The sequence below is a fragment of the Oreochromis niloticus genome, linkage group LG5 (genome assembly GCF_001858045.2).
Source record: "Oreochromis niloticus isolate F11D_XX linkage group LG5, O_niloticus_UMD_NMBU, whole genome shotgun sequence".
NCBI lineage: Eukaryota > Metazoa > Chordata > Actinopteri > Cichliformes > Cichlidae > Oreochromis > Oreochromis niloticus.
The window spans coordinates 24,958,277-24,969,795 of NC_031970.2; the positions used below are offsets into that span (position 1 = coordinate 24,958,277).

At 41.9% G+C, this 11,519-nt stretch overlaps 1 protein-coding gene across 1 annotated transcript; it reads right to left on the reverse strand.

Moving 5' to 3' along the window:
- Positions 1-1,033: 1,033 nt before the first annotated feature.
- Positions 1,034-10,694, reverse strand: LOC100693416 (leucine-rich repeat neuronal protein 2). Its single transcript, XM_005469381.2, has 2 exons — positions 10,346-10,694; positions 1,034-4,524 (listed from the first exon to the last, which is right to left on the reverse strand). Exon 2 carries the CDS (start codon positions 4,100-4,102, stop codon positions 1,727-1,729), a length of 2,376 nt encoding a protein of 791 aa, XP_005469438.1. The 5' UTR covers positions 4,103-4,524; positions 10,346-10,694; the 3' UTR covers positions 1,034-1,726.
- Between the last annotated feature and the right edge of the window lie 825 nt (positions 10,695-11,519).

Sequence of the window (11,519 nt, forward strand, 5' to 3'; positions counted from 1 at the left end):
CTCAAAATGCAAGACTGGCTGTAAAATTCACGGAAAATGATATTGGTTGATTTATTGGGGGTTTTTTTTAGCTTTAAAGATTTTCTTGTTTGAACTCTTTGTTCACTGCAACATCCAGTCAAAGTAAGCTAAGAAACAACAAGCAGTTATGATCAGTAGATACTCCAACCTATATAAACCTAAAGGTGCTCCGCCAAGTCAGAGAAGCAATGTTATTACTATCATAAAACAGGACATGTCACTGCAAATTGTTTGACACAGCATCCTCAGGGGGGAAAAACCAAGTTAAAGGTGTCATTGTCATTAGAAGTTGTAAAAGTTGCCCCAGGTGAACTGCTCAGTCTCTCTCTTCCACCTCGCCTTGCATCAACTCATTGGCGATGTTTGTCTCTTGGTGAGGTTATGCGATTACGTGCAGTGTAAATGTTGTTATTGGATGCTTTGACTTCAAAGATATTCCTGCAGGGATTCCGCTGTAAAAAAAATTAGTGACAACATACTCTGTTCATTGCAAGATCCAATCAAAATCAGCAGACTTCTCATACTTTATCACACTGAAGTAACTGTAAATTTGCAAGATAAACACTTGATCTGATTCATGCTGCTGACAACTGAGCCCAGTCTCTTACACTGGAGTCACTGGAGCAGGGGATACTTAAAATACTCAAAGAGAACCCGAGTCTAGGGACAGACATGTAAATGTAGGATTGTGACTTTTACAATGAGACTGGCTTTTTGGGACTGATACTGCAAACCCTAGCTCAGTTCCACTTGTTATCCAGCAGGGGACACACTGCATCTTGTGTTAATTTGGTAGGTTCCATCTATCCTGGGCTATTATACCTATTTCTACCGTGGAGAAATGATAATTGCATGCAGATGAGGAAGGGGCTGTAGCTGTAGATGAATCAGTAAGAAGATTTTGATCCAGGAACTTTTCTGTATTTCCTCGAGGCCTAATCAAATAGTGTATTTTCAGTATTTTTGAAATTGTTTTGAGGTCAGGAAAATGGAAAGAAAGAGTAAAACCGAGTAAATGGAAAAGAGATTTTATTGTGTGTAGCTCAAAATAGAATTTAACACAATCACTTTCAGATCACTTTTATTTTGAAGCAGAATGTAGGATGTTAGGTGAGGAATCCGGATGAGTATGCTGTACATGTAGCGTACTGCAAGATGGACAACCCAGTCCAAGATTTTGAAAGCTAAGCAGAAGGGTTGTTACATCAATCACTTTGACTTACAGGGTCCAAACAAGCAGGGATTTTGTTCAGTGTCAGTCTTAAGGCAGACTTTCATCTGCTTTGAGAAACTCATGGTTCAGTCTGTGGAACACATAGACGGCAAACATGACAAAACCCTGGAGGTCTGAGCTGCTCCCGTCGGTAAATATAAGTCTCTGGCTTGAATCAGTCTCTGTTTATTTTCGGTCCGGTGGTCATCGGCAGCTCTGGCTCATTTGTTTCTCATGTGCTCACTCACTGTACAGCAGGAGTTTGATTGTCCAGTTTTATTTCCCTGGTTAGGGGTTAGACATTTACAACACATCTTAACACAGAAACAATGTCAATATATACTTTATACGGTATATAAAATAAATACAAATCTCTCTCTCTTTACGGCTTTCATCTATGACTCCCCTCTTCTTAATAACAAAGTGTGTATCTGACATTTTGTGTGCGTGCGTGTGTGTCAGTGTTACTGCATTTAAGTGTGTACAATTATCTCAGCAGTTCCGATGTAGTAGCAGTTTGTCGTTCTGCTTTGGCTGAGGGTCGTCACTTCCTTTTGCCTTTTGATTGACGATCAGAGCTTTGTAACCCCTTATGTCATGATGGGAGGTATTATGGTTCTTTCCCGTCCCCTCACCTGTCTCACTGTCCCAACCCTGACCTGCGAGCAGCAGTATGATCGCGAGGAGCAGTAGTGTGACTGCTGTGGAGGTCAGCTGTGGGTTCAGCTGCAGGCTGGGCTGGGGTTCAGGGGCATCCTTTGTCCTGAATGAAACGCACTGAGGCTTTCTGCTCTCTCTTAATCTCCTGCTGGCATGCTTTGTGCCCTCACTGATTCCTAAATGCATACAGACTCTGTAATATGTCCCTGCCTGCAGGTGAGTCAGGTTGAAGCTCTGTGTACCAGCAAGGATGCGTGTGGTGTATGTGGGCGAGTGGGCCTTGGAGAACATGGCTTGCCAGGACAGGCGGGTTGAGGGGAGGTTGTGTCCACTCTGCCAAGAGAGGATAGCATAATGTTCTCTGATCTCTCTCACCTCGAACCTGGCATCTGCTCTCAGTAACTGAAATTTCTTCAGGTTAGCAGCTGCCCCCCGGTTTCTTCTCTTTTCTCTGTTATGGACACCTACATTAACGCTGCGTGTATCTGCTCCTAATGCATTCTCAGCCACACATGTATACATTCCTGCCTCTCTGGCGCTGATCTTGCTGATCTCCAGAGTTCCTTCAGGCAGTACCCGGTAGTGTTTGAGGAGCTGACAGGGAATATTGTCTTCATTCTGCTGGCGAGGGGTATTGGCTTCAGATGTGAGGTTGAATTCTTCAGAAGTCCTCCGGCTCTTGCAGGGGAGAGGAGTTGAAGAAGCTTTGGATGCGTGCATCGGTTCCGGATGAAGTTTCAGACCAGAGGGGGTCACCCAGTACAATTCAGGCTGTGGATCTGCAAGAGCTCGACAGTGCAAAACCAGTTTGCCGCCTTCACGGACCCCTACGAAGGAAGGCAGGGAGCTGGCAGGAATCATGGGAAGACACAAGGCTGACATCTCTCCTGAGGACACCTCTCTCACCCTGCGAGCTCTGAGTTCTGGAGGTTCTGAGCATAAGGTCGCCTGGGGTTGAATGAAACGCACTACTCGGGGAGTTTGTGCATCTGCTTCGGTGTCTTTCTCGATGCGGGGATGAGAAACCTCCTTGGCTGCCCAGTGAAACAGGCAGTCACATCGCAGAGGGTTGGAGTGTAAGCTGACCTCTTGAAGATTCGGCAGGGAGAGCATGATGTGCTGGTGCAGAGCACTCAGTGAGTTGGAGTTGAGCATTAGACTCTCAAGCCTGCTCAGCTTGAGGAAAGCCTGTGGATGAATGTAGGACAGACGCGGGTTGTTTGTGATCTCAAGCTTGGTGAGCTCTGGAAGGTTCTGCAGGGCGGCCCTATCAATGGACACCAGCTCCTCCATGTTGTTTAAACCGAGCTCCTTTAGGTGAACCATGTCTTGGAAGTCTCCTGTCCCAATCAGTTTGATGCGGTTCTTGTTGAGGTCAAGAAACTTCAATCCTGGTACTCTCCTGAGGGCCTGAGTTGGAACTTTAGTCAGAAGATTATCATAGAAGGAGAGGCTCTCTAGGCTGTCCAGGCCTTCTAGTGCTTTTTCAGCCAAACCTTTTAGACCCATACCGCCAAGGACAAGACTCCGGAGGGATTTCAGGGCAATAAAGCCACGCTCAGGAAGCGACTCCACAGGATTACCCCCAAGCATGAGAACCTCCAAGCGAGGCAAAGCCTTGAACCATTGAGGGTTAACAGTGGTGAGTCTGTTGTTGTTGATATGAAGACGGAATAGCGAGTCCAGACCAACGAAGGCCCCAGGTGCTATTGAATGTAAGTAGTTGTGACTGAGAAAAAGCTCCTGCAAAGCTGGCAGTGATGCAAAAGAAGCCTCAGGTAGGTGAGTGAGATGGTTTTCCTCCAGGTGTAGAGACAGAAGGGAGGGAAGGGAGAAACGGTCGGTTATAGTCCTGACGTGACTGAAGCGGTTCTGAGAGAGGTCGAGGTCGGTGAGGTTGGGGAGTCCATGGAGCACTGCAGTGTCCAGAACTGACAGGAGATTGCTCTGCAGGTGCAAGGTGTGCGTGTCCAGGGGTATTGGTGATGGGAGGTTAGTCAGCAGCAGATCATTGCAGTCCACAGTGGGGGCTTCGTGGTAAACGGAATCGGGGGAGAACCATGGCTTGATCTGACACACGCACCTCGCGGGACAGGAGACATGCCATGGTAGTGCGGGAGGTTGGGAGCCCATAACAATGGGCACACACATACCACCGAACACACACAAGAGACAATGTGACTGTAGAAGCACTAAAGCCGGCCTCATAATCCTTACAGGTGATTTAGACGAGCTGGAGAGGAGATTGTTATGGAGATGTGCATTTAATCATTTGGACAGCAATTTCTGTAAATCTGTAGTGTGAACAGGCACGCAAGCTATTTGTATATATCAGACAGATGGTTTAGTGTCATCATTCACAAAGTGGCACCCAATTAAAGAGGGACTATAATGTTGACAGACATCAACGGTGGTTTCACACAGAATTAAAAAGCTGAAATGTGTTTCTTCCCATTGCTGAGCTTGCAGAGGCCCTACTGTAACAAGAGTGTTATTGTGCGTCTTTGATTGCAGTGGTAGAAGTGGGACTGCACAGCGGCTGTAGCTTGATGACGGCCTTTGCTTTCACATCATCAGTCTCACATCCTGACCACAAGCGGAGGACTCATAGCTCGGGGTGCGGCGGATCTCTGTTTGTCAGAAACAGAACAAAAGAGAGAAAAAGGGATTCAGAGAAAAGGGAGCATAAAAACTGTTTCGTACAGTCTGTTGATGCTGCATGTGAGACTTTAAAAACAGCACAGTTTTGCTCATGTGTGATAGCAAGGTCATGGTAGAATCAGGCAGAGGTTTAAAAGCAGAATAGGGAAGAGCTAAAGAAAAGAAGATGGACGAGAACGGGTAAAAAGTCTGAGATGAGAATGTCTGTTTTCAGTGTGAGATTTAGCCTTGACTCTACCGTTAGACACGGACAGAATGATGATTAAAAACTAAGAGACGAAGCAGGGAGAAGATTGTGCTCTGTTGTAATCGTATCTCAGCTGGTAGGAGAATGGCTAAATATGCAGGAATGATGAAATCACGTAGCATGTACATAAATATTTCACGCTGGTACTTCACATTCAGAGCCCGTCAGAGCATAGCGTCCCACAAATGTTATTCATTATGTAACAGTTAAAAAGACCCCAAGGTTCTTTTATGTTCATATCAGTGTTCTGTACTTAAGATTATAAAGGGAAAGACTCAGTGAATGTAACACACACACACACACACACACCAAAGAGACTTACTGCTCAGTATTCATGGTGCAAAATCGTCACACTAACACATCAAACATTTAGAGCATCATGCCGGTAATTAGCTGACCAAAACTGCAGGCACCCTACGGTGGGAAAAATTATGTGCTGTCCTTAGAAATATCAGCTTCTAGAAATCTGATTTTAATTTGAAAATCACCAAAGACATTTTTTTTAAACCAGGCAAAGTATGACCTAAGCTGTAGGCCTAAGTGATAAGCTCAAATGCATATTATTAGAATTATTATTTCTTTTCCCTTTTTGTTTTTTAATTCACTTTAGATGTAATTACTTTCCAGAGTGGATGTGTGTTTATATGTGTGTTTTTAGGTTTCATTAGTTTTAGTGGTTTAATCTCTTTAATTATTATAACGTGGAGGATATGTGCCAAAGGCAAGAGCTGAGGAGTTTGGTACAGATGTTGCAAAACAAACACAACCCGAGTGTAAATAAACAAAACCTCTTCAGGCAGGTTGTGTTGTTAAATGTGACAGCAACTGAGAGCGAGGAAATTTCCTTTGTATTTTTACATTTTATTTCAGGTAAAATGTTTTTCATATCTCCTTAGTTAACTATTTATAACAACCTTGGTGACAAGGTATAGCTAAAATGTTTTTCTGCTGTCGGTAACATTGTTACAACTGATGGAGGACGACTACATCAGCTCCCAAACTTAAGCTTTAAATTGCTTCATTAATCACTAGCTTTGCCTGACTGACACAGTGTGACTGCCCACTGTGATAAATGAACCAGTAAAAATAAGTAGCCAGTTGTACGCCATGAAACAAACAATATTAACAATCTTAAAAAAGCTGCAGACATGCAAGAACAACAAAAAAACCGAAACAAATAGATGAAAAAAACGCAGAAAAATTCCTTTCAGTGTGCATAAAAATAGCCAGCAAAAGTCATTATATTTATATTTTAAATGTACAGGATTACTTTGACAAGTCTGACCTTTAGACACTAAACTTCAGAGTCACAGAATTCTGGACTTTGTTGGAAAAGTGTTTTATTTTATGGGTTCAGTTATTTATTATTCTAGCAGAGACAACAACTACACTGATTTGTTGTAGGAAGCTACAAACATTTTAATCAATACACTACTACATATTCTTATATGCATATTATATATTATATACCGATCTAAGCATATCTCGTCACAGTGTACTTCGCCCTCTAGCTGGTATTTCACATTTTTATTTTCACCAGAACAAAATATTCTTTTGGATCCGCTGGAGTAACCTTTAAGTTATAATAGCCAAGGCTAGCCACATAATTGATTTATTTTTGCAAATCTCCCGTGTAGACTCTGTGTTGTGAGGACTACTTTGGATACACTGTATATCGACAACAATAACTGGAATGAGGCAATGTGCAGTTTTAGTCCAGCTTGCAACACCATCAGGGAGATGTTTGATTTTTTTTCATTGCTTTAATCTACATCATGGCAGGAACCTCAAACATAGAGTCAGAGAGTTCTGATTGAGACTTGTGGCAGATCTCAGCGCCATGGAGTGATGGAGCGCTTTGAAAAAGCAGAGGTGGTCACAGCAGAAATTGATTTGATGTAAGTTCTTTGAATTGAGATGTCACTGGATAACCTTTTCTCCAACATCGCCAAAACTGACCTCTAAGTCGGCCACTGATGTTACTTTTACTGATCCAGTGAAAGTAACATCAGCTGAATGTCGAGTCCTGTCTCCTAAATTACTGTACTCCAGAAAAGGCTACCCAGTGTTTTATGAAACGGATAACTACACATTCAGTGCAAAAGTAGCCTGAACCTGCGATCTTTCTATTGGCCAGCAGGGGGGGACTTGTGTTGAAATCTCTGGTAAAATGGTCCTGAGCTCACTTGACCTCGGTAAACACTTTCCTGATAGGTTTGTGGGCTCAATCACTAGTTCCAAGTCCTATTGAGCACAACATATTCAACAGGTTGGACTACTACTGTTGAACCCTCTTAAATCCCAGAGTGAATCCGTCAAGTGATTGCCTGTCCAAGGCTTTGCTTTCTGTTTCTGTCACTCGCCCTCTTCCCCTTCTCTTATTTCTCTCAGCTCTTTGTTTTCTGATGAGCAGAGTTTCCACAATTTTATCCACCTTCCACCATTTCAGCTACCTAGGGAAAATTACAAATAGCTGCTGGGGAAAACAAAAGCACTATTCTTCTCCTGTTCTGGTCGTACAATCATGCCTTCATTGTCCCAGAAGATTTCATATCCACTGCCAAACTGTAGTGAAGCAATTCTCACAGATTACCAGTCTAAACCCAGACGATGCCATTATAACTTTGCCACATAAAGTAAACTTTAAAAAAGATGAAAGCACTGCTACGTCTGCCTTAAAGGTGTTCTACACAAGAACTTCTGTTCTGCATGATAATAAAAACTGTTTGTATTTAGATGAATCTATACCCCTTCATCCCGGTTGCAGTGTTTTCCTATCCAAACCGCTACAGTCTTCAGTCTCTTGACTTAACAGAAGATCATGTACAGCTGATGTCTGTCGGCCAAATTACTATCAAGCAATACAATTAATTATCTGCCTCTGTTTAGAGCAGTTATGACGACAGTGAAAGCTATAAGCATCCAAACACCATATTATTGAAATGTATGCAAGATTTGTGAAACAATTGTTGTGGGTGCAAAGTGTAAGTCAGTGTCTGAGCTGAGACGCTAACAACACGGGAGCAGTTCCCACCTCCCGGGGCTCTTTTTACGCTTCTATCAGCCATTCGCTTTCATCTCCACTCTCTCATCTTTTTACAAGCAACCTGCTCAATAATGGATTTGTCATTTAATTTTGATGTCCTCCATTTTTTATCATTTGCTCTCAAAAGCTCATAGCAATTTTGGCAGTTTCAGGAGAGCAGAACAATGTGCTGATAGGTGTATACAAAGGGCTCGTGATGTGAGGACTTGTAATTCTGACTATGGATAAATAATTTTTAATCACTATTTTTTGTTTATTTATCGGGGACTTGCACAATACATGTATCGTAACAAACAAAAGGGACCGATATGTGCTAAAAGCTTTTCATCTGTAGTTCATCGCTATTCTGTGGGCATTTCTTTCTCTCTCTTTATCTCTTAGTGCTCATTATTGGTCTGTACACTCTTCTGATTCACATTTAAGCCCCACATATAACTGTATCCTGACTATACAAGGGCAATAAAAACAAAACGCAAAAAAAAGCTGCACTGACACTAATTAAAATCTGTGTACATGTGTACATGCACCACCTTACCATAAGCTGTCTCACTACTAATTCATAAAGAATATTAGTAGTGCTCCTCCAGTTTAATTGGACAGTGAAAAAAAAGCTCACAATCAATACCACAGATGAAGAGATACCACTTTTAATCCATAATTTCTTCTTCTTCAACATTTAAGTGCAAAAGCTATTTATTGTAGCTTCGAGTTGCTAGTTTCAAGATAATGATCAGGCTTTTTCTTCCAGCTACACACGATTGGCTTTTCTTGAATGCACAAAAGGTTGCGTACAGCCTATTTGGACTTTATGTGTGAAACTGCTGGTGTGTAACACCTGGAGGCCTGTAAACACACTTCGATTTGTAAAATCAGAGGAGTTTCCCTTTAACCACGCCTGCAAAGAATATCTTATGCTACTGGTTGCCTTTTGGGACTACGAGCACACTATGTTCTTGGCTCAGGATGATGGGATGCAAAATCAAAACAATAAAACCCACTGATTACTTTTAATAACCATTTGTCATGAGTAGACATTGCCAAAAACAAAAAAAAGGGGTTGGAGTTCATTGTCTGATGTGTCGTCTGTTCTGGCTGTATCATTACTTAAATGCCAGTGCAGTTATTTCTTGGTATCAGTGCTTTCTACGAAATGTGCTCCTAATAGAAATAAAAGCATTGACTCAGGCTCAGTAGAAGCTCTTATGGATTTGTCCATTTATGTATTTATGAGTTTTATTGCAACAGTTTTCAAAATCTACCTTTCAAATCATACCAGTCTTCAAAGAATACAAAATGATGCGTATTTTCCAGGATTGTTGGATAAAGCTTATGTGCTTGGAGCTTGGCATGACATCTGTCCATGTCCCACCAAAACAGATTAATGGTCCACATTACCATTCTTCCTACAAATGGTTGCACTCACAAAACCCGCACAGACACACAAAAAGCAAACAAAATGTTTTGTATCGACAGTTTTGAAGAAAAATGTGTTAGCACATGTATTTGTTGTGCTTGATGCACAGGCAATAAACTCTGCACCCAAGTATCTGCATGCAATTAAGTTCTTACTTGTCTACCTGAATAACAAGACTTTTATTAAATCTAATGCAGAATTAGCAAAAGAACATGTAAAAGCAGACGCGCGTAGACACATACTCGTTCACACAAACTCAATGAAAGAAAGTGAGGTATTCTAGACTAAAATTTAGCATATCACAAAACTAATTTTTGCATGTGGGGTACTGAATTACAAGGGGCTGCCTTTCCTTTTAAGGGTACTGTCAAAAAATCAGTGTTTTGAAAGTCTTCATGGAGAGGAACATAGGGATTAAAAGGACGGGATAAATCAGATCAGTCACATTCAAGCTTCTCCAGGAGTTAAAGTCAAACATGTCTCTCCTTTGGGCTCCTTTGGACTCTCCAGTTTGAGAGAAGCCAGGCAGAAACTGAATGAAGCTGCAAGACAAAGAGTGATTTGTATGAAGAAAAGACACATGCTCATGTCAAATAGTCTTTGCATATAGGTCTTGCTTGGTGAGTGCAGATATGACACAGGGACACTGCAACAGGGCGGAATAGAGACAGAGAGGATTTAGAGAGCAGGAAAGAGGGGTGGTATGACAGAGATAGAGGTGCTGGATGCAGATACTTTAAAAAATACACACACACACACACACACACACACACACACATACAGACGCATTGCTCTGCAGCTGAATCTCTTCCAGCACTAAGACACCCATATACACAAACTCATCATTTATTTTCCTTCTCTGCCTGCAGAGACACTCAAGCTTTTTCATTACACACACACACACACACACACACACACACACACACACCTGCTCCCATGACTACTGAATCAATCCCGCTTTCATTCAGAGTGAATATGCATGCATCCACCACAGCTGCATGTGTGCAAGAGCAACTACATGTTTCTGCGAGTGCTACAGTGTCCAGTTTGCTCAGAAAATACTACCAGCATATTTTATCTTACCGCAGCAGAAGCACAGACTACATCTCTCTCTCATTCTCTGTCGTTTCTTCCCTTCTCCATTCGCTTTCAGTCGTTGTTTCTGCAGATTCTTCACATGCCGAGTTTTCTGTCCTTCCCCCTCTCGCACGTTTGTTGATCTCTTAAGATTCCTGAAATATCACTTCCCCAGCTCCCTCTCTATCACAAGAGCTGAAGAGAAAATTGGCATAGACTGAGTCTCTCTCTCTCTTTCTACCTTTCTTCTCTTCTCTCTCTCGCTCTCTCTCTCGCTCTCTCTCCCTCCAGCTAGAGAGGAGATGAGGTGTTCTGCAGCAGTGCTTCTGCCCCTCTCATTTCTCCACCTCTCTTTCTGTTGCCTGCCTCACTCTTTCTCGTTCTCGTTTTCTTTCCACAAGCTGATAGAAAGCCACATGTGCTCGATACAACGTGTAATTTTTTTCTGGATGAGAAGTTTTCTTTGGCCCCTGGTGGCATTTTAGTTTTCTGCCATCATATGTGCATTAAAGACCTGTTTATAATGTCAGGTCATGCACAGGAGGTTATAAAACACCAGGGGGGACAAATCTTTACTTCAAACAGAAAAGAAAAGCATCATTTACTGTGTTTATGGCTCTGGTATCAGATCTTTACACGGCTGATTCTGAATTGGCTCTGTAAACAGCTTCTGTATAATGTCACATTGACAGGGGGTGGCTACAGTGGTAATTTATGTCTGAAAGAACAATAATTTAGTCCAGTAGGGATGCAGACACTGAGAGGCTCTCAGACTTACTGCAGTATGAATATATATATATATATATATATATATATATATATATATATATATATAATATTAATATATGTTAATACTTGACATGGCTATAGACTAAAAAAAGAGGGTAGAGTATAAATGTTTACTCTGTAGCATGTTCCAGGCTTCAGCAATACAAATTAGGCATGCAGTGTATAGTATATCATATATAAATGGTGTAAAATTAAAGCAGACAGAGACTGAAGTGGCGTTTTTTGTTTTTTTTTTTGCATATAGCACCCTCAGTTACAGCAGTGAGATGCATTTGAGTGCTGACAGTAAATGTGACTTGAAAACCAAAACCTGCCTTTCATATTAATGGAGTGTGCTGATGAGGAGAGAGGTATGCAGCTCAAACAGCATGACTTAAGCGAGTCTAATATT

Coding starts and splice junctions, on each gene's coding strand:
- LOC100693416 (XM_005469381.2), bottom strand. CDS start 4,102: ATGAGGCCGGCTTTAGTGCTTCTACAGTCACATTGTCTCTTGTGTGTG.